This window comes from Panulirus ornatus, chromosome 7, assembly GCF_036320965.1.
Source record: "Panulirus ornatus isolate Po-2019 chromosome 7, ASM3632096v1, whole genome shotgun sequence".
Lineage (NCBI taxonomy): Eukaryota > Metazoa > Arthropoda > Malacostraca > Decapoda > Palinuridae > Panulirus > Panulirus ornatus.
Window position 1 is genome coordinate 14,530,422 of NC_092230.1, and position 27,127 is coordinate 14,557,548.

Consider the following 27,127-nt stretch of genomic DNA (forward strand, 5'->3'; position numbering starts at 1 on the left):
TCTTTGAACTGGCCATGCTAATAAATTTGTGATTAACCACTTTCTTGAATAACTCTTTAATGAAGTAATGACAAACATCTCGGCTTCCAAAAATATTGCTAAATGAAAAGAAAATGGATAGTTATTGCCTTAAAAAATCCCCCCCAATTTCCGTTCATGAGTTTTTTGTATGATGGTTTAAATGGTGTGTGTGTGTGTGTGTGTGTGTGTGTGTGTGTGTGTGTGTGTGTGTGTGTGTGTCTGTGTGTGTGTTTTGGCTGGGAGGCTGGCCAAGACTCAATGTGCAGTATCCACTTTCCTCCAGCAAGGTAAATATACGCTGCTGACATTAAGAGAAGTGACTTTACAGTGCTTCAATGGTATTTTTCATATCTTTATTCACTCCTAAACTGAATTTATAATTCTCAATACTCTTAAAGTGGAAAAGAGTAAGGCAAAGACAAGTACATGAAAAAAATAGTGAAGCAAACATAAATAGTAATACTGGTACTCTCCCTCTCCCTGAAATCCAGTGTTTATTGTATATATTACATATCAATCATTTACAAAGAAATACAAAGTTAAAAACATAATTGAGGACTGAATATAATATCACAATTTACAACAGTCAGTAATCATTTATGTGTGGCTAAGTGATAGCAGTGCCTGCCGGGTTCACCTAAGGTGTGGTGGCCAGTGGGGTATCCCCCAATTCGTTAGTGTAAATATCCTAACTCAGGCAAGCAATTAAAGTATCTATTTTATCCTAGGAAAAAAATAAAGTTGAACATAATTTGTTAAATATAGTATTTTCACACGCTCATCATGGTTTTAACAATGAAAATTACTTGCCTAAAATGCCAGTTGTGAAGTCTTTCAACTGCCAAGTGATTCTTCACATCTTCCTTTATTCTGATACTTATTCATCCTAAAAGACACCTTCCTGAATCCAGCAACTCTAAATTTTACATAAAGATTCAGCTAGTCCATTACAGAAAGTTACATTCTTATAAAAATAGGTGGTGCTTACAATGAATCATAGCTACAAGGTGGTTGGTTTTCTTACAGTTCATGCTTATCAAAGTAAGGGTCATGTTTTCCACCTTACACAATTATTTGAAAACATTACTTCAAGTCTGTCTTCTATCACATATGTTGCTGTTTGTCAATGAAGACTCTTCCCTATCAGTCAATGAATGATTTTTCTCCTGCCATTAATTAATTATGAATAAAATTCTCGTCCTGGCAGTTACATTTTATTTCTATTCAGTTGCCTTTCTTACCTTAGTGAGGTAGCATGAGGAACAAATGAGCAGTAACCTCATTTGCATTTATTCATTCTTTAACTATTATGCATAATGTCCTGAAACCAAAGCCTATCATACACAACACAGCCCCTCAAACTACTCCATGGTTTACCTTGATGTAAATTCAATATTACTATTATTTCCCTTTTTAAAAAAATCTTCCACTGAAACAGTCTGCAATAATTTAAGTTTTACCAACAGAGTAATAATTCAAACCGAAAAGTATTTATTCTACTTGTGGAATTTGCAAAGGAGATGAAAATTATACCCTACAACTTACCTCCCAATTTCTGGATATATTCAAGTTAACAAGCACCAGGCACTTTGAATAAACAATTTTGCTTTAGCATGTCACAAGTTCCCTTAACTACAATGATGTTAAGTAATGATTTACCAGAATTCTTGAACTAGTATGCTTTGGGTTTCACTCTAATGCACATCCACATGGGGAGAGGGTACTAATCATGTACGAGTAATATGTACAATTTTCATTATGCTAGACTTTTCTGATTAGCATCATGTCCATCCAATAATCCCAAAGGAGTATTAAACAAAAATTTCTAATATAATGCAGTTGCTGGTATTCATTAAAAAAATCAACCTTGGTTTGCAGTTATTATCCTTTGGCAGTTGTTTACTATGTAAAAGTGTGAACATTAAGCACCAAAAATCTGAGCTACTTCAGGAAAAACTTCTCTACATCTAATTACATAATTACAAGGGTTGTATTAATTTTTTTTATAAAAGAATATCATACCCATATAAACTCTTACTATGTTACTTATCAAATTTTATTAAAAAACTTCAGGCTCCATGATAAAACAATACATCATATATTCAAATTTTACTTTTAGGATAGGGACTATAAACTTAAAACCTATTTCTGTAAATCAACTCTGAAATTAGCTTTACACATATATAAACAGTACCGATTGGGTTTGTAAGTAATGCTTCTTGTAAACTTTGTTACTATGTGTTTCGGTAAGACATAGGTTTGATCCCAACCTTTTGAGCAAAGTTAGAGACTAGGGTACCTAAGCCAGATTCATTGCGTCCATTGGAGACATTGAATCCTATTGTAGTGACGTAGATATTGTAGAAGAGAGACCGCACCTGAAAGAGGTAAAAAAAAAAAAAAAAAAATGTTATTAGTTTCCTTCTTTGTCACAGCAAGATCTCTGTTTGAATAGGTATATCTCAAGCTTGAAAATACATTTATGAAATACAAACTATTATTTAACAAGTCAGTGTAATACATGATGCTTAAAAAAAAAGGTTTCACTCATTGGTCAGAAAAAATACTACATAATTCAACAGATGTACTGAGAAGGATAATTCATGATTTATTTCTAGGACTGTCTATAAACATCAACCAGAATTGAAAATAGAGACTTTTGAAGAATGAAAAAATGTTTCTCTTCATGGCTGCATTCTCCAAGCTAATGAGGCACCTCCATGAGATATCTGCCTCTCACCTTATGCAAACCACCTAAACACAGGCTGCCACCATGTCTTATGTCTGACCTTCCCTCCAATCAGCAGCTACCATTTGGCAATGGCATCATCATCCTACTAGCTGCAAAGCACCACAGACCAACATCTTATTCAAAGGACAAAGACATCTCCCCTAAAGGTAACTACATCCAGTCAAGAGAAAAGATTTTCTTCAGAAAGGGGAAGGTTAGGCATAATGCAATAACAAAATATTGCATGTGGGACATTGGTCTGCAGAGAAACAAGCTTTTCATTCTTCAAAACACACCTTACTCTTTAGGGTCAGCTGTTTCCTAAACTAATGCAAGCAAAACATTGCCGAAGTTGAGGATAATCTCCACTCACTATTCTGGTTCAAAGGTGGTGCTTGTGCTTATTCCAATATTGACACACCTGTACCTGCCTCAATGACTGCAAGTCCCCACACTCTGATGCTATGTGGCTCAAGATCTGTCTCTCTACTACCACACTTTTCCTCTGTTTCACCTATTGCTCTCAAAAGTCTACAAATTTTATATCCTTCTTCAACTATCTAAACTACTGCCATGAGACTGGGACATCCTCTCAACCACGTGATGAGATCCTTTACCTCGAGGATTTCAACATTCACCATAGGGAATGGCTGAATTCCTCCCACATGGATGGTGGGGGGATTGAAGCTCTCATGTTCTCCATTCTCAGTGATTTAGAGCAAATCTTCCACCCTACCCATATTCCTGACTGCTGTGATCACTCTCCCAATATTCTGGATTTGTTTTTCACCTCTAGTCCATCCCACAGTAAATACACAAATCTCCCCTCCAATTGGTTCATCTGATCACACTCTCATAAATGTATCTATTCTAATGGCACTTCCTTCAAAGTGTAAAATACTAGCAACTCAACAAAGCTGACTGGAATAACAACTTATGTAACCCCTTTCCTGACTTTCCTAGGGTAAATTACTGTCCCTTATGTGGTGATGCTACCCTCTCCACCAAACACAGAAGAGGTTATTTTTGAGGGAATGGAAGCATTTATCCCCTCTTCCTCCAAGACAATCTCTTCATCTAATCCATGGTTCAACCATTCCTCTTCTGAGGCCACTTAGGTAAGGGATTGGGCATATTGGGTTTGGAAAACTCTCCTATTAAGCACTCATCACAGCCTGTAATCACTGCATGAACATTATCAGTGAGGCAGAGCATTCCATTGTTCAAAGGAAGTGTGATAATCTCTCCTTCTCATCCAGTGACATGTCTTTTTGGTCTTTACCAAGGGCATCTGTAACCACTTCTGTCACTCCACCTTTCCTTCACATTTCTGTTCCAACAAAGCAACTCTGGTTCCCATTTCCCCTCTATCTCCACCTCAGACGGTTCTAACATTCCTTCATTTCCTGATGCTCCTCTTACTAATCCTATGCCTCTTCCCATAACCTCTTTTTGGACTATCCATAAAGCACTTCTTTCTCCAGACACAAGCAAGGCTTACGGTCCTGGTGGTATCCCACCGCCATGTCCTGAGAGAGTGTGCCTCTGAACTTATACCTGTGCTTGCTCATCTATTCCATTTCTAATTAAAAACCAACTTTTCCTTCTCCTAGGAAGCATGCATTGATACATCCCATCCCTAAGAAGGGAGCCTGTTCTGACTCCTCTAACTATTGTCCTATTGCTTTGACATCTACCATTTCCAAAGTCTTTAAATCCCTCCTCAACTCGCATATCCTCAGACACCTCGAAATTCACAGTCTTAGCTCTGATCACTAGTATGGCTTCCATAAGGAGAGATCCACTAGTGATATTCTATCCTATCTTACTAAAGTTTGATCATCATCCCTGAAAGATTATGGGGAGTCATGTGCAGTTGCTCTTGACATATCTAAAGCTTCTGACAGGGTGTAGCACTGGGGTCTCATCTCTAAGCTCCCCCTTTTGGATCCTCCCCCTCACTTTGTTCTTTGATATTTAGATTCCTCTCCAGCCGATCTATTTCTGTGGTGGTTGATGGATCAGCCTCCCCCTTTTTCCCCATCAACATTGGTGTCCCTCAAGGTTCTGTCCAGTCCCCTACACTTTTCTCCTTTTTTTTCAATGATTTCCTCTCTTCCACAAATAATCCAATGCACTTACACACTGATGACTCAACACTGCATTCATCAACACCCTTCAATTCTGCTCCCTCTTCTTTCACTCAATCTGCATCTCATCTTGACACAGCTTCCTCAATAAACTCAGACTTGGACAGGATATCACAGTGGGGTAGACAAAATCTTGTAAAGTTTAATGTCTCTGAGACCCAATCTTTACCCATCTCTGTCGAAAACTCCTCATGAACTCTTGTCTCTCCTTTGACGGTTCTCTAATTCCATCTCTTGACTCTATGAACATACTTCGTATTTCTGTAATGTCCACTCTTTCTTGGAAATCCCTCATTATGGGAATAGCTAAGTCTGCCCCTAAGAAACTGGGTGTTTATATGTGGAGACTACTTATCTTCTGAACAGTAGCTCCATTTATTTTGAGGATTGATTCGTCCTTGTATGGAGTACTGCTCTTACATTTGTAGTGGTTCTAGCTCTGCATCCTCACTTGACAGAGTTTAGTCAAAAGCAGGCCAACTTATAAACTGTCCCAGGCTAACTTCCAAACATGACCCCCCCTTGCTCTTCGCCACAATGTTGTTCACTTTCCCTCCTCTATAGGTATTACTTTGGTTTTGCTCCTAAAAGCTGGCTGCTTGTGTGCCCACATCACAAGCTAGATCACCCAATACCTGGCAAATTGCCGTCACATGATTATTGTGTTGCCATCGGCAACTCAAGGGTGGGCCGTTTTGATACCTGCTTCTATCCTTAAATGTCAAAGTTTTGGAACTCTCTATCTTTTCATGTCTTTCCCAATAACTATAACCTGGCACATTTCAAAAGACAGGTTTTTCACTTCTTCCAAAATTTGCAAGTATTCTCCCTTGTCTTCTTTTTCTGTTTCATAATTCTCTATATTTCAATTAAGGCTGAGAGAGAGAGAGAGAGAGAGAGAGAGAGAGAGAGAGAGAGAGAGAGAGAGAGAGAGAGAGAGAGAGAGAGAGAGAGAGAGAGAGAGAGAGAGAGAGAGAGAGAGAGAGAGAGAGAGAGAGAGAGAGAGAGAGAGAGAGAGAGAGAGAGAGAGAGAGAGAGAGAGAGAGAGAGAGAGAGAGAGAGAGGAGAGAGAGAGAGAGAGAGAGAGAGAGAGAGAGAGAGAGAGAGAGAGAGAGAGAGAGAGAGAGAGAGAGAGAGAGAGAGAGAGAGAGAGAGAGAGAGAGAGAGAGAGAGAGAGAGAGAGAGAGAGAGAGAGAGAGAGAGAGAGAGAGAGAGAGAGAGAGAGAGAGAGAGAGAGAGAGAGAGAGAGAGAGAGAGAGAGAGAGAGAGAGAGAGAGAGAGAGAGAGAGAGAGAGAGAGAGAGAGAGAGAGAGAGAGAGAGAGAGAGAGAGAGAGAGAGAGAGAGAGAGAGAGAGAGAGAGAGAGAGAGAGAGAGAGAGAGAGAGAGAGAGAGAGAGAGAGAGAGAGAGAGAGAGAGAGAGAGAGAGAGAGAGAGAGAGAGAGAGAGAGAGAGAGAGAGAGAGAGAGAGAGAGAGAGAGAGAGAGAGAGAGAGAGAATTTTTTTTATTCTCTTCATGGTACCTATCTGTCATCTTGAAAGATGTACTCTCGGAACAGCTTCCTCATGAAAGGATGGCAAGAGAGAACCATACTGACATGACTAACAAAGAGGCTTGAGCCATCAAAACCAGTCATACAAAAAAGGTACTGTAGTCCCAGTATGGATGCAAGGCATGGGCAGTGAGTCTGTGCAGAGGAGTGCAGAAGTATTAAAACTGAAGTGTCTGAGGACAATATGCAGTATTAGGAGGTTTGAGTAAGTAATATAAGGGTAAAAGAGATTTGGTAATGAAAGGTGTGTGGTTGAGAGAGCTGAAGAGAGTATGTTGAAATGGTTTGGATAAATAGAGAGACCGAGTAAGAAAAGTTTGATAAAGTAGATATATAAATCAGAAGCAGTGGAAACAAGAAGGGCAAAACCAAATTAAAGATGGAGGGATGAGGTTAAAAAGATTTTGAGTGATTGGGACCTGAACATACAAGAAGGTGAAAGGCATTTATGGGATAAAGTGAAATGGAATTGTATGTTATAAAGGACTGACATGCTGCCAATGGTCAGCACCAAGGAATGTCCCCAAAGCACTGAAGCGGTCAGGGGAAACCACGGAAAAGTCTTAAGGTCATTGTTTTGGATAAGGGACTGTGGTTTTGGAGCACTGCATATGACAGCTAGAAAATGGATGTGCGTGAATGTGGCCTTTCCTTATCTGTTCCTGGCACCACCTCATTAATGCAGGAAACAGTGAACAAGTATGAAATAAATAAAACTATACATATTTTTCATACTTGATCACAGTTTCCTGCATGAGTGAGGTAACACCAAGAACAGACAAAGGCTAAATCTGCTCACATCCATTCTCTAGTTATCATGTGTAATGCACCAGGTCCCACAGACACTTCTGTGGTTTACCCCGGATGCTTCACATGCCTTGGTTCAGTCCCCAGTATATAATATCATTCCGATTCACCATCAAGTGCATGCCTTTCACCCTCCTCCATGTTCAGGCCATGATCACTTAAAAGCTTTTCCACTCCATCCTTCCATATCTAATTTGGTTCCTCCAATTCTGACACATATACTCTTTGTCAACCTTTCCTCACTCATTTTCTACATATGTCCAAACCATTTCAGCTCACCCTCTTATGCTCTCTCTCAACCAGACTTTTCATTGACACACATTTCTCTTACCCTTTTGTTACTTGCCTAATCAAACCACCTCACACCACATATTATCCTCAAATATCTAATTTACACCACATCCATCCTCTTTTAAACTGTGTTGTCTATAGCCCATGCATCATATTCATATAATACTGTTGAGACTACTATTTGTTCAAACAAACCCATTTTTGCCCACCCAGATAAAGTTTTCTCTTTCCACAAAGTCTTTAATGCTCCCAGAACCTTTGCCCCTCCCCGACTCTATGACTTGCATCCACTCCCATGGTTGCATTCGCTGCCATGTCCACTCCCAGATATCTAAAACACTTTACTTCTGCCCAATTTTTCTCCCTTCAGATTCACAACCCAATTAACCTGTACCTTAACCCTGCTGAGCCTAATAACATTGCTTTTATTCACAATTGCTTTCAACTTTCTCCTTTCCCACACTCTTCCAAACTCAGTTACCAACTTCTGCAGTTTCTCACTTGAATCTACCACCAGTGCTGTATAATCCTAATATAACAACTGACTTGCTTCCCAACAGACTGCATACTCACCCCTCTCTCGAAGGGAAAGACAAAGGAAGACGAACAAAGACCACATCTGCTCCCATTCTCTAGCTGTCATGTGTACATGTGTAATGCACAGAAGCCATAACCAAGCCCCACAGAAACTTTACGTATGCCCTGGTTCAGTCCACTGACAGCACATTGACCCCTGTTTACCTCATAGTTCCAATTTATTCTGTTCCATGCACATCTTTCACCCTACAGCATATTTAGGTTTCGATCACTCAAAATAATTTTTTACTCCATACTTCCATCTCACATGTATATATATGTATATGTGTGTGTGTGTGTATATGTGCATATGTATGTGTATGTATATATATATGTATATATATAAATTATCCCTGGGATAATATATGTATATATATGTATATGTGTGTGTGTGTGTGTATATGTGCGTATGTATGTGTATGTATATATATATGTATATATATATATATATTATCCCTGGGGATAGGGGTGAAAGAATACTTCCCACGCATTCCTCGTGTGTCGTAGAAGGCGACTAGAGGGGACGGGAGCGGGGGGCCAGAAATCCTCCCCTCCTTGTATTTTCTTAACTTTCTAAAATGGGAAACAGAAGACAGAGTCATGCTGGGAGTGCTCATCCTCCTCAAAGGCTCAGACTGGGGTGTCTAAATGTGTGTGGATGTAACCAAGATGTGAAAAAAGGAGAGATAGGTAGTATGTTTGAGGAAAGGATCCTGGATGTTTTGGCTCTGAGTGAAACGAAGCTCAAGGGTAAAGGGGAAGAGTGGTTTGGGAATGTCTTGGGAGTAAAGTCAGGGGTTAGTGAGAGGACAAGAGCAAGGGAAGGAGTAACACTACTCCTGAAACAGGAGTTGTGGGAGTATGTGATAGAATGTAAGAAAGTAAATTCTCGATTAATATGGGTAAAACTGAAAGTTGATGGAGAGAGATGGGTGATTATTGATGCATATGCACCTGGGCATGAGAAGAAAGATCATGAGAGGCAAGTGTTTTGGGAGCAGCTGAATGAGTGTGTTAGTGGTTTTGATGCACGACCGGGTTATAGTGATGGGTGATTTGAATGCAAAGGTGAGAAATGTGGCAGTTGAGGGAATAATTGGTATACATGGGGTGTTTAGTGTTGTAAATGGAAATGGTGAAGACCTTGTAGATTTATGTGCTGAAAAAGGACTGGTGATTGGGAATACCTGGTTTAAAAAGCGAGATATACATAAGTATACGTATGTAAGTAGGAGAGATGGCCAGAGAGCGTTATTGGATTACGTGTTAACTGACAGCCGCGCGAAAGAGAGACTTTTGGATGTTAATGTGCTGAGAGGTGCAACTGGAGGGATGTCTGATCATTATCTTGTGGAGGCTAAAGTGAAGAATTGTATGGGTTTTCAGAAAAGAAGAGTGAATGTTGGGGTGAAGAGGGTGGTGAGAGTAAGTGAGCTTGGGAAGGAGACTTGTGTGAGGAAGTACCAGGAGAGACTGAGTACAGAATGGAAAAAGGTGAGAACAATGGAAGTAAGGGGAGTGGGGGAGGAATGGGATGTATTTAGGGAATCAGTGATGGATTGTGCAAAAGATGCTTGTGGCATGAGAAGAGTGGGAGGTGGGTAGTGAGTGGTGGGATGAAGAAGTAAGATTATTAGTGAAAGAGAAGAGAGAGGCATCTGTACGATTTTTGCAGGGAAAAAATGCAATTGAGTGGGAGATGTATAAAAGAAAGAGACAGGAGGTCAAGAGAAAGGTGCAAGAGGTGAAAAAGAGGGCAAATGAGAGTTGGGGTGAGAGAGTATCATTAAATTTTAGGGAGGATAAAAAGATGTTCTGGAAGGAGGTAAATAAAGTGCATAAGACAAGGGAGCAAATGGGAACTTCAGTGAAGGGCGCAAATGGGGAGGTGATAACAAGTAGTGGTGATGTGAGAAGGAGATGGAGTGAGTGTCTTGAAGGTTTGTTGAATGTGTTTGATGATAGAGTGGCAGATATAGGGTGTTTTGGTCGAGGTGGTGTGCAAACTGAGAGGGTTAGGGAAAATTATTTGGTAAACAGAGAAGAGGTAGTAAAAGCTTTGCGGAAGATGAAAGCCGGCAAGGCAGCAGGTTTGGATGGTATTGCAGTGGAATTTATTAAAAAAGGGGTGACTGTATTATTGACTGGTTGGTAAGGTTATTTAATGTATGTATGACTCATGGTGAGGTGCCTGAGGATTGGCGGAATGCGTGCATAGTGCCATTGTACAAAGGCAAAGGGGATAAGAGTGAGTGCTCAAATTACAGAGGTATAAGTTTGTTGAGTATTCCTGGTAAATTATATGGGAGGGTATTGATTGAGAGGGTGAAGGCATGTACAGAGTATCAGATTGGGGAAGAGCAGTGTGGTTTCAGAAGTGGTAGAGGATGTGTGGATCAGGTGTTTGCTTTGAAGAATGTATTTGAGAAATACTTAGAAAAGCAAATGGATTTGTATGTAGCATTTATGGATCTGGAGAAGGCATATGATAGAGTTGATAGAGATGCTCTATGGAAGGTTTTAAGAATATATGGTGTGGGAGGTAAGTTGTTAGAAGCAGTGAAAAGTTTTTATCGAGGATGTAAGGCATGTGTACGTGTAGGAAGAGAGGAAAGTGATTGGTTCTCAGTGAATGTAGGTTTGCGGCAGGGGTGTGTGATGTCTCCATGGTTGTTTAATTTGTTTATGGATGGGGTTGTTAGGGAGGTGAATGCAAGAGTTTGGAAAGAGGGGCAAGTATGAAGTCTGTTGGGGATGAGAGAGCTTGGGAAGTGAGTCAGTTGTTGTTTGCTGATGATACAGCGCTGGTGGCTGATTCATGTGAGAAACTGCAGAAGCTGGTGACTGAGTTTGGTAAAGTGTGTGAAAGAAGAAAGTTAAGAGTAAATGTGAATAAGAGCAAGGTTATTAGGTACAGTAGGGTTGAGGGTCAAGTCAATTGGGAGGTAAGTTTGAATGGAGAAAAACTGGAGGAAGTAAAGTGTTTTAGACATCTGGGAGTGGATCTGGCAGCGGATGGAACCATGGAAGCGGAAATGGATCATAGGGTGGGGGAGGGGGCGAAAATTCTGGGAGCCTTGAAGAATGTGTGGAAATCGAGAACATTATCTCGGAAAGCAAAAATGGGTATGTTTGAAGGAATAGTGGTTCCAACAATGTTGTATGGTTGCAAGGCGTGGGCTATGGATAGAGTTGTGCGCAGGAGGATGGATGTGCTGGAAATGAGATGTTTGAGGACAATGTGCGGTGTGAGGTGGTTTGATCAAGTAAGTAACGTAAGGGTGAGAGAGATGTGTGGAAATAAAAAGAGCGTGGTTGAGAGAGCAGAAGAGGGTGTTTTGAAATGGTTTGGGCACATGGAGAGAATGAGTGAGGAAAGATTGACCAAGAGGTGGAGGGAACGAGGAGAAGTGGGAGACCAAATTGGAGGTGGAAAGATGGAGTGAAAAAGATTTTGTGTGATCGGGGCCTGAACATGCAGGAGGGTGAAAGGAAGGCAAGGAATAGAGTGAATTGGATCGATGTGGTATACCGGCGTTGACGTGCTGTCAGTGGATTGAATCAGGGCATGTGAAGAGTCTGGGGTAAACCATGGAAAGCTGTGTAGGTATGTATATTTGCGTGTGTGGACGTATGTATATACATGTGTATGGGGGTGGGTTGGGCCATTTCTTTCGTCTGTTTCCTTGCGCTACCTCGCAAACGCGGGAAAAAAAAAAAAAGAAAAAAAAAAATCCATCTCCAGTTTGGTCTTCCTGTTCTCCTTATTCCTTTACATCTGACACATACAGCCTCTATGTCAACCTTTCCTCACTCATTCTTTACATTTGTCCGAACTATTTCAGCACACCCTCTTCAACTCTCAATCACACTTTTTTTTTTATTAACAAACCTTTCTCTTACCTTTCCAATACGTAATCAATTGATTAACCTCACACGACACACTTTTCTCAAACATTTCATTTCCAGCAAATCCACCTTCTTCCACAAAGCTTTAACTATAGCCCATAACTCACGTCCACATAATGTTGTTGGGACTACTATATACCTTCATATATACCCATTTTTGCCCTACCAGATAATGATTTCTTTTTTAACAAATTCTTCAGTACTCTTATAATCTTTGTCCCCTCACCTAACCTCCAGATCACTTTTGCTTCCAAGGTTCCAACTGCTGCCATGTCCATTCTCAAGTACCTAAAACACTATTTCCTTCAAATTTTCTCCATTCAAACTCACACCCCAATTAACCTGTCCTTTAACACTGCTAAACCTAATAACTTTGCTTTTATCTAAATCTACTCTAAAGAACAACTTTCACACACTCTTCAAACTCAGTCACCAACTTCTGAAGCTTTACACTACAATCTGCCAACAGAGCTATATCATAACCAATCACCAAATGACTCTTCCCAGGCACTCTCATCCCTTACAGACAACATATATTCCCCCCCCTCCAGGACTCTCGCATTAACCTCCTTCATCATCCCATCCATAAACAAATCAAATAACAATGGTGACATCACAAAGATCTGTGTTGCAGGCCAACCTTCACTTGAACCATTCACTCTCTTCCCTTCCTACTCGTGTGCATGCCTTACTCTCTCAATAAAAATTCCTCACTCCTTCTACCAGCTTTCCCCCTAGACTACAAATTCTTAAGACTTTCCACAAGGTAGCTCCATCAACCCTATCATAAACTTTCTCCAGATCTGTAAATGCCACATACAAGGCCATCTGCTTCTTCTTTCACATATTCTTTAAAGCAAACACCTGATCCACATATTCTGTACCACTTCCAAAACCACACTGCTCCTTCCCAGTATGATGCCTTCACCCTCTCAATTACTACCATCTCATACAATGTATCAGGTACAATGAACAAACTTGTACATCTGTAGTAGAACACACACCTTTATCCCCTTTGTCATTATACAATGGCACTATAAATGCAATCCACCAATCCTAAGGCAATTCACCATGATTTATATGTACACTGAAAATCCTAACGAATCAATCAACAACAAAATCATTCACTTTCCTAATAAATTCAACAGCAATACCATCCAACCAGCTGCCTTGCCACATTTCATCTCAAGAAGCTTTCACCACTTCATTTCTCTTTACCAAACCAATTTCCATGACTCTCACTTCACATACCACCCTAACGCAAACACTCTACATCTACTATCACCAAACATATTCAACAGTCCTTAAAATACTCACTCCATCTCCTCACTTCATCATTACTTCTTACCACTTCTCCATTTGCCAAACCAGTGTTTGTATCTGTTCTCTTGTTTTTCCCACATTATTAACTTCCTTCCGAATGATCTTACTCTTTCAAAAATTTACCAATACTTGCTCACCCCAACTCTAATTTCCTCTCTTTTTCCACCATTTACCTTCCTCTTGACCTTCTCCTGCTTTCCCTTGTGCATCTCCAAGTCATTTGCACTCCTTCCCTTTTAGCATAACCCAAATGCCTCTCTTTTCTGTTTCACTAGAAACTCTACTTTTTCATCCTACCACTCACTACTCTTTCTAATCTGCCCACTTCCCACTTTTCACAAGCCATGTGGATCTTCTGCACATGCCAGCACTACTTCCCTCAAAACCTCCCATTCTTCATCCACTCCTCTTGTTTCATTTACTGTTACCTTTTTGTCATTCTACAATTGATCTCTCCTGGTATTTCTTCACACATATCTCTTTATCAAGCCCACTTACTCTCACGATTCTCTTCTCACCAATATTGTATCCTCTTTTCCAAAAACCCCTACAGATCTTCAATCTCACCTCCACAAGATGGTGATCATACATCCCACCAGCTGCCTCCCTTAGCACATTTACATCCAAAAGTCTTTCTTTTACACACCCATCAATTAACATATATTCCGATAATGCTTGCTGACCATATTTCCAAATCACATATGCATACTTGTGCAAGTCTCTCTTTTTCAACCAAGTATTCACAATCACCAGTCCTTTTTCTGCACACAACTCAACAAGCTTCTCACCAATTCTATTCATAATACTGTATACCCCATGCCCCCCAATTATACCCCTCAGCTGCCATATTACTCACGTTTGAATTCAATCACCCATCACTTATACCCAGTTTCTTGCATCAAAACTGCTGACACATGCACACAGCTGCTCCTAAAACATTTACTCATGATCTTTTCTCTTATGTCCAGGTGCATAAGCACTAATAACCCATCATCATCCATCTTGTACCACCCACTTTGATTTTTACCCACATAAGTCTAGAATTCACTTCCTTACACTGTTTCACACACGCCCACAACTCCTACTTTAGTAGCAGTACTATTCCATCCTTAGCTACTGGTCTCTCACCAAACCCTGACTATACCCCTATAATATTCCCAAATCTTTCTTCCCCTTTATCTTTGAGCTTTGCTTACTCAGAGCTAGAATATCCAGGTTTCTAAAATGCACAACCCATCTTTCCTCTCTTTTCATCTTGGTCCACACATTTAAACATCCCAGTCACAGCCTTCAAGAAGAATGAGCATTCACTGCTTTGCCTCATCTTCTGTTGTCTTGAACAAACTGAATACAAGTAAGAAAGGGTTTCCAGGTCCCTGGATGTGTCTTGTATACTCACCTTTTATGACATGCATGCCTTTCACCCTCCTGTATCTTCAGGCCCTGATCGCTCAAAATCTTTTTCACTCCATCCTTCCACCTCCAATTTGGTCTCCCACTTCTCCTTGTTCCCTCCACCTCTGACACATATATCCTCTTCGTCAATCTTTTCTCACTCATTCTCTCCATGTGACCAAACCATTTCAATACATCCTCTTCTGCTCTCTCAATCACACTCTTTTTATTACCACACCTCTTTCTTACCCTTTCATTACTTACTCGATCAAACCACCTCACACCACATATTGTCCTCAAACATTTCATTTCCAACACATTCACCCTCCTCCGCACAACCCTATCTATAGCCCATGCCTCACAACCATATAACATTGCTGGAGCCACTATTCCTTCAAACATACCTATTTTTGCTCTCCGAGACAATGTTCTCACCTTCCATACATTTTTCAACCTTTGCCTCTTCCCCACCCTGTGACTCACTTCTGCTTTCGTGGTTCCATCCACTGGCAAATCCACTCCCAGATATCTAAAACACTTCACTTCCTCCAGTTTTTCTCCAGTCAAAGTTACATCCCAATTAACTTGTCCCTTAACCCTACTGAACCTAATAACCTTGCTCTTATTCACATTTACTCTCAACTTTCTTCTTTCACACACTTTACCAAACCCAGTCACCAACTTTTACAGTTTCTCATTGAAATCAGCTACCAGCATTATATCATCAGCAAACAAGAAGTGACTCACTTCCTCTCATCCACAACAGACTGCATACCTGCATATTTTTTTCAGGAAAATGTTTGAGAACAGACAATACGTGGGGTGAGTTTTCTTGATTGAATGAGTAAAGAGAGAGATGTGAGGTCATTAAAAAGAATTGTTGATAAAGCAGAAGAGGGTGTGCTGAAATGGTTTGGACATATAAAGTGAATGAGTGAGGAGAGGTTGGCAAATAGGATATCTGTGTCAGAAGTCAGGGAACAAGAAGAATGAGGAGACTAAACTGGTGATGGATGGATGGAGGGAATAAAAGAGATTTTGAACGATTACACTTCTTTCATGTTTTGTGACTGTTATATTTGTTGGGGATAGGGTGATCTGTAAACAAATGTTACTTCAGAGTGAGGCAGGGGTAAGTTTTTCATTTTTATTTGGGGCTTTGGTTAGTTACAGAATGGAATGGGTAGGTGGAAGGAATCATGGGCTGTTGCCACGTTGCCATTCAGTGCCATGCATTTTAAAGTGGGTCTGTAATGGCAGGATATTTGTTTCATTGTGAAGGCACTGAGTGTTTGTGGTTGCTAAGCAGCCAGTGATTGTTCTTAGTGCACTATTTTGTGTGCTTTGCAGCTCCGTTAAATGTGCTTCTGAGGGAGTGGAAGACCATGAAGGTGAGCCTATGCTTAATGTGATACAGGTGAATTATTTGGATACAATGTTGATTAATTCTTTTTCTTGTTCAAGTCCGGTGCCACTTAGTGTTCTGATGGCATTTAGTTTGTTGCTTTTGTGATTATCATATTGATAAGGAGAGAGAACATCATGTGTCATGCCTAGAATCGTAGGTGTTTTGTTCAGTGGAAGAGACTGTCAATTCAAGGAGACTGGAGGGTGTCTGCTGAATTTGTTTCTGTATGGGGTTAAAACAGAAACTGAAGACTTCTGTGGAAGGGCACAAGTCACTATTCTAACTGTGTAATGTAGTGCTGCATGTGTGATGTTGCTACTGTGGTGGTAAAGTGCTGTGGTGTGAGTGTAAGGTCATCTACTTGAGAAGGGTATTAATAGTCTATGAGTGAAAAGTCATCTTTAAGAATTACCATTGTCACTTGAAAATATGGTACAACCTTAAAGAACCTCTCTCTTCAAAGGAGACCATCCTGGCACCTGCTACTGAATATAAACAAACTGCATGCCATGTTCTCACACATTTAGCATTTTTTATGGTATATAGGCCTGTCATTCTGCAACAAATTATGGGAGATAGGGGAGAAAGAATACTTCCCACATATTCCTCACGTGTCGTAGAAGGTGACTAAAGGGGATAGGAGCGGGGGCTGGAAACCCTCCCCTCCTTGTATTCTATCTTTCTAAAAGGGGAAACAGAAGAAGGAGTCACGCGGGGAGTGCTCATCCTCCTCGAAGGCTCAGACTTGGGTGTCTAAATGTGTGTGGATGTAACCAAGATGAGAAAAAAGGCGAGACAGACAGTATGTTTGAGGAAAGGAACCTGGATGTTTTGGCTCTGAGTGAAACAAAGCTCAAGGGTAAAGGGGATGAGTGGTTTGAGAATGTCTTGAGATGAAAGTCAGGGGTTAGTGAGAGGACAAGAGCAAGGGAAGGAGTAGCACTACTCCTGAAACAGGAGTGGTGGGAGTATGTGATAGAGTGTACGAAAGTAAACTCTACATTGATATGGGAAAAACTGAAAGTGGATAGAGAGAGATGGGCAATTATTGGTGCATATGCACCTGAGCCTGAGAAGAAAGATCATGAGAGGCAAGTGTTTTGGGAGCAGCTGAGTGTGTGTGTTAGTAGTTTTGATGCAAGAGATCGGGTTATAGTGATGGGTGATTTGAATGCAAAGGTGAGTAATGTGGCAGTTGAGGGAATAATTGGTGTACATGGGGTGTTCAGTGTTGTAAATGGAAATGGTGAAGAGCTTGTAGATTTATGTACTGAAAAAGGACTGGTGATTGAGAATACCTGGTTTAAAAAGAGAGATATACATAAGTATATGTGTGTAAGTAGGAGAGATGGCCAGAGAGCGTTACTGGATTACGTGTTTATTGATAGGCACGCGAAAGAGAGAATTTTGGATGTTAATGTGCTGAGAGGTGCAACTGGAGGGATGTCTGATCATTATCTTGTGGAGGCAAAGGTGAAGATTTGTAGAGGTTTTCAGAAAAGAAGAGGAAATGTTGGGGTGAAGAGAGTGGTGAGAGTGAGCAAGCTTGGGAAGGAGACTTGTGTGAGGAAATACCAGGAGAGACTGAGTACAGAATGAAAAAGGTGAGAATAAAGGACGTAAGGGGAGTGGGGGGAAAAATGGGATGTATTTAGGGAAGCAGTGATGGCTTGAGCAAAAGGTGATTGTGGCATGAGAAGCGTGATAGGTGGGCAGATTAGAAAGGGTAGTGAGTGGTGGGATGAAGAAGTAAGGTTATTAGTGAAGGAGAAGAGAGAGGCATTTGGAGGATTTTTGCAGGAAAATAATGCAAATGACTGGGAGATGTATAAAAGAAAGAGGCAAGAGGTCAAGTGAGAGGTGCAAGAGGTGAAAAAGAGGGCAAATGAGAGTTGGGGTGAGAGAGTATCATTACGTTTTAGGGAGAATAAAAAGATGTTTTGGAAGGAGGTAAATAAAGTGCGCAAGACAAGGGAACAAATGGGAACTTCAGTGAAGGGGGTTAATGGGGAGGTGATAACAAGTAGTGGTGATGTGAGGAGATGGAGTGAGTATTTTGAAGGCTTGTTGAATGTGTTTGATGAGAGAGTGGCAGATATAGGGTGTTTTGGTCGAGGTGGTGTGCAAAGTGAGAGGGTTAGGGAAAATGATTTGGTAAACAGAGAAGAGGTAGTAAAAGCTTTGCAGAAGATGAAAGCTGGCAAGGCAGCAGGTTTGGATGGTATTGCAGTGGAATTTATTAAAAAAGGGGGTGACTGTATTGTTGACTGGTTGGTAAGGTTATTTAATGCATGTATGACTCATGGCGAGGTGCCTGAGGATTGGCGGAATGCGTGCATAGTGCCATTGTACAAAGGCAAAGGGGATAAAAGCGAGTGCTCAAATTACAGAGGTATAAGTTTGTTGAGTATTCCTGGGAAATTATAAGGGAGGGTATTGATTGAGAGGGTGAAGGCATGTACAGAACATCAGATTGGGGAGGAGCAGTGTGGTTTCAGTAGTGGTAGAGGATGTGTGGATCAGGTGTTTGCTTTGAAGAATGTATGTGAGAAATACTTAGAAAAGCAAATGGATTTGTATGTAGCATTTATGGATCTGGAGAAGGCATATGATAGAGTTGATACAGATGCTCTGTGGAAAGTATTAAGAATACATGGTGTGGGAGGCAAGTTGTTAGAAGCAGTGAAAAGTTCTTATCGAGGATATAAGGCATGTGTACGTGTAGGAAGAGAGGATAGTGACTGGTTCTCAGTGAATGTAGGTTTGCGGTAGGGGTGTGTGATGTCTCCATAGTTGTTTAATTTGTTTATGGATGGGGCTGTTAGGGAGGTGAATGCAAGAGTTTTGGAAAGAGGGGCAAGTATGCTATCTGTTGTGGATGAGAGAGTTTGGGAAGTGAGTCAGTTGTTGTTCACTGATGATGCAGCGCTGGTGGCTGATTCATGTGAGAAACTGCAGAAGCTGGTGACTGAGTTTGCTAAAGTGTGTGATAGAAGAAAGCTGAGAGTAAATGTGAATAAGAGCAAGATCATTAGGAAGAGCAGGGTTCAGGGAAAAGTCAATTGGGAGGTAAGTTTGAATGGAGAAAAAGTGGAGGAAGTGAAGTGTTTTAGATATCTGGGAGTGGATTTGGCAGCAGATGGATCCATGGAAGCGGAAGTGAATCATAGGGTAGGGGAGGGAGCGAAAGTCCTGGGAGCATTGAAAAATGTGTGGAAGTCAAGAACATTATCTCGGAAAGCAAAAATGGGTATGTTTGAAGGAATAGTGGTTCCAACAATGTTATATGGTTGTGAGGCGTGGGCTATAGATAGAGTTGTGCGCAGGAGGGTGGATGTGCTGGAAATGAGATGTTTGAGGACAATATGTGGTGCGAGGTGGTTTGATAGAGTAAGTAATAATAGGGTAAGAGCGATGTGTGGTAATAAAAAGAGTGTGGTTGAGGGAGCAGAAGAGGGTGTTTTGAAATGGTCTGGTCACATGGAGAGAATGAGTGAGGAAAGATTGACCAAGAGGATATATGTGTCAGAGGTGGAGGGAATGAGGAGAAGTGGGAGACCAAATTGGAGGTGGAAAGATGGAGTGAAAAAGGTTTTGAGTGATTAGGGCCTGAATATGCAGGAGGGTGAAAGGCGTTCAAGGAATAAAGTGAACTGGAACAATGTGGTACACTGGGGTCGACGTGCTGTCAATGGATTGAACCAGGGCATGTGAAGTGTCTGGGGTAAAACATGGAAAGTTCTGTGGGGCCTGGATGTGGAAAGGGAGCTATGGTTTCAGTGCATTACACATGACAGCTAGAGACTGAGTGTGAACGAATGTGGCCTTTGTTGTCTTTTCCTTGCGCTACCTCGCGCAATGCGCGGGGAGGGGGTTGTTATTTCATATGTTGTGGGGTGGCGATGGGAATGAATAAAGGCAGACAGCATGAATTATGTACATGTGCATATATGTATATGTCTGTTTGTGTATATATATGTTTATGTTGAGACGTATAGGTATGTATATTTTCGTGTATGGACGTGTATGTATATACATGTGTATGTTGGTGGGTTGGGCCATTCTTCTCTCTGTTTCCTTGCGTCACCTCGCTAACATGAGAGACAGTGACAGTAAAAAAAAAAAAAAAAAAAAAAAAAAAAAAAAAAAAAAAAAAAAATATGAAAGCTATCAGTGTAGCTAGTGTTAAAAGGTCGAGACACCTCTACATTGTTGAAAATGACAGAATCATAAGTGTGGGGAGAACTGCCTGTACCTCATTCATACCTAATTCTGACCAGGAGGTGACTTAAGTAAAATGAGGTGAAACTGGAACCATTTCCTTCTGATTCAGAGTAGTCTTTGCTAGTTTCTGAACTCCTCTATCCATAAAGCAATATGGTAAGGTTTCCTCACACTTTTTAATATTTCATTTATCAATATTCCCTTGAAAAATTTGTTACGTACATGAATTAAGCTTCCTCCAGTCCACACTTCCCCAAATAAATTAGTCTCTTAGAATGGGGAGGTTCACTGTACTGTGCTACAAAGTGTTCACTGCATATACATGCATACCATTGTATTACAATGCAAGAAAAAGTTTTTAGAAATACCATTCACAGAAACAAACCACAATATGTCTGGTTAATCAATCAGCACAATTCACAAAAGTATAAGCAGAGGCAACGAGATAATACCTTGGCAAGTCTTTCGGCTCTGTTAAAGACTATAATGCTCTGCTCAGACTCCAAGCTCCCCTCTTCCTTTATGGTTGTAGCAGAATCCGCCAAGTCTGATGGTCTGTAACAGTGATAATCCACAAACTAGTTATAAAGACCAGAAAAGAATTAATACAAACAAAATGGTTTACCTGCAAAAGAAGAGTAATCATTGGGGCTTTATTACCAAAAACACCTCAAACCAAAAGATTACACACAAAATCTCATGCGTAAAAGCAATACACAAATCCATGTTCAGTGAACTGGTCTTTTGTGCTATTCTCATAAAAACTTAAAAAATATCCAATCTGCAGTTTTTAAGGCTCCAATTATGGACATAAGTCCACATCAGGGTCAGGCCTTAATTGAAATATAGAGAAAACTATGAAAGGAAAAAGAAAAGACAAGGGAAAGTATTTATGAATTTTTGAGAAAGCAAAAAACCTGTCTTTTGAAATGTGCCAGGTCATAACTGGGAAAGACATGAGAGGATAAGAGAGTTCCAGAGCTTCGACGAGTAAGAAAAGAAGCAGGTATCAAAATGGACCACCCTTGAGTTGCTGATGGCCACAAAATAATCATGTGATGCAGCAGCGTGCTGAGTACTGCATGGTCTAGCTAGTGATGTGGGCACACAAACAGCCAACTCTCAGCAGCAGAAACCAAAGTAATACTTATAGAAAAGGAAAAGTGAACTAACATTGCAGCATAAGGCAAAGGGGTCAACTTTGGAAATTAGCCTCGGACAGTTTATGAGGAAGATTGCTTTTGACTCAACCCTGTCAAGTAAGGATGTAGAGCTAGAACCACCCCTAATGTGAGAGCACTACTCCATGCAAGAATGAATCAATCCCTTGTATAAAGGGAGCAACTGTTCAAAAGAAAAGTAGAACATCTAAACAGGACACCCAGATTCTTATGAGGCAGACTTAGCTGTTCCTGTAATGTGGGGTTTTCAAGAAAGGGTGGGTGTTACAGTAATGCCAAGTATGTTCATCGAGTCAAGAGAAAGGAATTACAGAAATGTCAAAGGAGAGACGAGCTGTGAGCAGTTTTCGATAGAGTGATGGGTAGAGACTGAGTCTAAAAAGGCATTAATTATAAGATTTTGTATACCCCACCGAGATATCCTGTTCAAGTCTGAGCTTAATGAGAAGGCTGTGTCAAGATGAGATGCAGATTAAGTGAAAAAAGTGGGAGCAGATTTGAAGGATGTGGATGAATGCAGTGTTGCGTTGTCAGCGTATGAGTGCACTGAATTATTTACCAATAGTTAGAAGGGTCGGAACAGTCACCCTTCTTAAGGATGGAATGCATCAAAGCAAGCTTCCAAGGAGAAGGAAAAGTTTTGGTTCTTAAACAGAAATGGAAGAGACGAGCAAGCTCACGTGCAAGTTCAGAGGCACAGTCTTTCAGTACACAGGGATGGATGCCATCAGGACCATAAACCATGCCTGTGTCCAAAAAAAGAAGTGCTTTTTAGACAGTCCAAAAAGAGATTACAGGAAGGGGCACAGAATTAGCAAGAGGAGCATCAGAAGGTGAAGTCAGTCATCCAACGTAGAGTTTGAGGAGTAACAGGAACCAAAGAGAGATGCTTTGTCTATGGGAGAGAGAGGTATAGTACCATCAGAATGGAAAAGTGAAGGGAAGGTAGGGCAACAAAAGTTGTTAGAGATGCCCTTACCTAATGACCAGAAGGACCTATCACTGGATGACAAATAAACACTGCTTTACAATGATCCTCCCTGTCCTTATCACGGGCAAAAGGAAAAATGCCTGCAGTAACTTCGAGACAATAATTTTACTCGCAAGAATATATTTTGGATAAACTAACAACAACTAGGTGGGTAATTCTGTACCTACAGTTCATTAGTGCAGATCTACATCTTAACCCTTCAACAGTGGGTAAATGCCTAAGATCACCAGTGGAAAAAATAAAATATATAAAAATGCAGGATATGTGCAAAAATGTGAGCTAACATACCTTACTTAGTTGTGGTGTGGTGCTGAATTATACACATAACTCCCTTGGAGGGGTGCTTATTTAAATCTTTGTCTTCCATTATAAAATGAAAGAAATATATGTAAAAGTAAAAAATATGCACATTCAAGTGAGTTACCATAAATGGTGATAGTACATGCTCCAGTCCATGTGTAGGTCCCCTGAAAGGTCTGCATCTTTCAAATTTTGTTTCATAAAAAGAAAGCAATACATGTAAAAGTAAAGAATAGTATAAAAAAGTGAGCTAACAAAAATTATACTGTCATGGTGTGGTACTGATGTAAACATGTAGACCAACACAGAAAAGTGGAAGAGAATGTCAATGAAATTTTGTTTCTCATTGTAAAATGAAAATATGGAAAACTAAGGTCATGCTACAATCAGCTGCAAGGAAATGATGGACTCCTTTCAAGTGAAAATTTTACAAGGAGATTGAGCTCCTTTTCATCCAGTGATAATGAGATAACCTTGGCAAATGTGACTTTTCAGTGTCATGTACAACCACATGCTGAATAAGTCTGGCAATGCTTAGGGTGCATTACATATGGCAGCTACAGAATGGATGTGAGATGATGTTACCTTTATTCATATGTTCCAGGCACTATCTTGTTATCAGAGAGAGAGAGAGAGAGAGAGAGAGAGAGAGAGAGAGAGAGAGAGAGAGAGAGAGAGAGAGATACTTGTCAGAGATGGAAGGCACAAGATGAACCAGGGAATCAAACAGGAGATGGAAGGATGGAGTGATATTTTTTGAGTGATCAGGGCCTAAACATGCAGAAAGGTGAAGGGTGAGCAACGAACTGAGTAAACTGGAACGACGTGGTATTCTGGGGTCTACGTGAAATGCCTGGAGCAAACCATGGAAAGGTCTGTGGGGCCTGGATAAAAAGCTGTGGTTTTGGTGCATTACACATGACACTTCATGTATGGATGTGAACGGATGTGGCCTTTCTTCATCTGTTTCCTGGTGCTACCTTGCTGATGCAGGGGGTGGCAATCCTCTTTCCTGTGGGGCAGAGTGGTGCCAGGAATGGATAAAGGGGAGCAAATATCTAGAGCCTAGGTAATAGATACTGTTGCTAAGATATGTAGATGCTAGAGATTCTAAAGAACTCAGTGAGCTAGAAAAAGATGAGAGACAAAAAGTAATGACACCTTTGAAACTGATACTCCAGATGCCACACAATAGATGAAAACAGATTTAGGAGATCACTTGGCAGCAGTAGTCCACAAAATATTTCTAGATGACAACAGTGGAGAGGATTTGCAAAATATTTCTAGCCTTTTCCTTCCTTTTTTCTGGCAAATATAATTTCTTCTATGTGGAATCACTCATTCTACAAAATAAAAAAATACTCAACAGACAACATGGGCTTACATCAGTAAACAAAAGAGCATGGGACTGAGATAATTTCCAGGAAAGCTCCTTCAAATATGTATCACTGGTTGTATATCCTCTTGAAAAAAAGATTTCAAGACAAAATAATCTGTGCTAGTGCAAGCACTTAAGAACCCAAATATGTAAGTGGGAAAAGAAATCAAAATCATTATGCACTTGGCAGTGCTGACGGGAATCTTTCCTCATATACAGGCAAACTTTGGCCCTTCTACATGAAGGTCAAGAAAGATCATGGAATGTTACATATTCTTTATATTTTTACTCTGGGACAAGTGCTCTTCCAACTTTCAGTCAAAATATGTAATACTAAGCCCTCTGACTTCCTGTAATCCCCCACACAGGGGTATCTTTATAGCTACAGCAGGTCACACTGACTGGCTTAATGAACAAGGTATATTACTGATTAGAGACTTCAAATACTGGTTGGTAGTAGTACTTAGGCAGCCAACAACCAGGAGAGGTGTATTACCAGTACTACCATCCTAGGTATCAGGAGGGTTAGTGTTGGCTGCAGAGTGAGCCAGCACTTCAGTGGTTGTCAAGATGCACACCTATAACCTACATAGCTGTCTTTTCTTTCTGCCTCATTCACATGTGGACTACTGGCATTCTGTCCACAAACGCAATCTATCCTTGTCACACATAAATTTGACAACACTTAAGTCACAGCACTCATTCTTTGTAACTCTATATTTTCATGCGGTTAGCATTATGTACCAGCCTTGTCTTTGCAAAATGGTAGGAGCAATAGACGGAAATGGTAGGTAGGAACACTTAGGTTGGAGCAATAGGTAGAAACATTTGGTAAAAGTACCAGGTAAGAAAATTTGGTAGTAACAGTAGTGGGTAGGATATTAGGCAAGAGCATCAGGTAGAAGTACTCAGTAGAACCATCAGGTAAAAGCCTCTGCACACACTGTGCTGGACTTGCCCTTTGCCATTGGTCTACAAGGGCATGGAACTAAAGGCTAAGAGGTGACACTAAAGTTCAGAAGTAATGGAGACTCTACTGCCATGGCCACTCCATTGAGGGTGTTCTAGAAGGGAAAAGGCATCAGAGACATAGGTAGATAGTCAATTACTTGGAAATAGAATGAGAGACCTTAAACACTCATACAGCCAGGGAGATATGAAGATAAAAATTTCCTGAATGCAAGGAGAACATCCTGTATCAACACATCATCATCACTTCTTGACCTTATCTTTACACAACACATCATGGAAACACAACTCACCAAATATGAAGCACCTATACTGTAGTACGAAGAACTAGAATTAGAGGAAGCACAGGACCCCTAAGAGGAAACAGATTTGAGACAAGTAGGTGGAGGTGGTCAAGTTCTTTTATTGTGTAGAATGGGAGAGGGAATTGTACAACAAAAGTGCATACCAGAGATACTATGAGGCTCTGTAAAATCTAAAACTAACTCAGGACAAGAGTGCCGTGGGACACTAGCAAAGTAACACTAGAAGCAGGTGAAGTAATTACCTCATTTGCTCACATTCATTCTCTAGCTGTTGTGTGTAAAGCACATGTAGCACTAATTTTGCAAACATCTGATTTATGCACTGGAAGAAGACAGCTAATTTGTTCCTTCAATGATACTGAAGATTTCCTTCCTATCTATGTTATACATGAGAGTATTTGATTAGTTCCAATTTCTTTACTAAGTAAAATAAGAGAAAATGTTTGTAATACTTGTCTTTCTTTACTTCATCCTGACAGTCTTTGTTTCTACTTTATAGTTAGTGTGTACTTCTAAAGTTTTATGCTTAGATATACCAGAAAAGAAGAGTGAATGTTGGGGTGAAGAGGGTGGTGAGAGTAAGTGAGCTTGAGAAGGAGACCTGTGTGAGGAAGTACCAGGAGAGACTGAGTACAGAATGGAAAAAGGTGAGAACAATGGAAGTAAGGGGAGTGGGGGAGGAATGGGATGTATTTAGGGAATCAGTGATGGATTGCGCAAAAGATGCTTGTGGCATGAGAAGAGTGGGAGGTGGGTTGATTAGAAAGGGTAGTGAGTGGTGGGATGAAGAAGTAAGAGTATTTGTGAAAGAGAAGAGAGAGGCATTTGGACGATTTTTGCAGGGAAAAAATGCAATTGAGTGGGAGATGTATAAAAGAAAGAGACAGGAGGTCAAGAGAAAGGTGCAAGAGGTGAAAAAAAGGGCAAATGAGAGTTGGGGTGAGAGAGTATCATTAAATTTTAGGGAGAATAAAAAGATGTTCTGGAAGGAGGTAAATAAAGTGCGTAAGACAAGGGAGCAAATGGGAACTTCAGTGAAGGGCGCAAATGGGGAGGTGATAACAAGTAGTGGTGATGTGAGAAGGAGATGGAGTGAGTATTTTGAAGGTTTGTTGAATGTGTTTGATGATAGAGTGGCAGATATAGGGTGTTTTGGTCGAGGTGGTGTGCAAAGTGAGAGGGTTAGGGAAAATGATTTGGTAAACAGAGAAGAGGTAGTGAAAGCTTTGCGGAAGATGAAAGCCGGCAAGGCAGCAGGTTTGGATGGTATTGCAGTGGAATTTATTAAAAAAGGGGGTGACTGTATTGTTGACTGGTTGGTAAGGTTATTTAATGTATGTATGACTCATGGTGAGGTGCCTGAGGATTGGCGGAATGCGTGCATAGTGCCATTGTACAAAGGCAAAGGGGATAAGAGTGAGTGCTCAAATTACAGAGGTATAAGTTTGTTGAGTATTCCTGGTAAATTATATGGGAGGGTATTGATTGAGAGGGTGAAGGCATGTACAGAGCATCAGATTGGGGAAGAGCAGTGTGGTTTCAGAAGTGGTAGAGGATGTGTGGATCAGGTGTTTGCTTTGAAGAATGTATGTGAGAAATACTTAGAAAAGCAAATGG

At 40.6% G+C, this 27,127-nt stretch overlaps 1 protein-coding gene across 1 annotated transcript in view; it reads right to left on the reverse strand.

The window, feature by feature from the left end:
- Positions 1–475: 475 nt before the first annotated feature.
- EDTP (Egg-derived tyrosine phosphatase) overlaps positions 476–27,127 on the reverse strand; it is a 326,043-nt gene continuing 299,391 nt past the window's right edge. Inside the window, exons 11-12 of the mRNA XM_071663269.1 lie at positions 20,839–20,941; positions 476–2,399 (exon numbers count right to left, since the gene is read on the reverse strand). Of these exons, the coding sequence (XP_071519370.1) occupies positions 2,256–2,399; positions 20,839–20,941 (247 nt within the window). The 3' untranslated portion in view covers positions 476–2,255. The remainder of the gene's footprint in view (positions 2,400–20,838; positions 20,942–27,127) is intronic.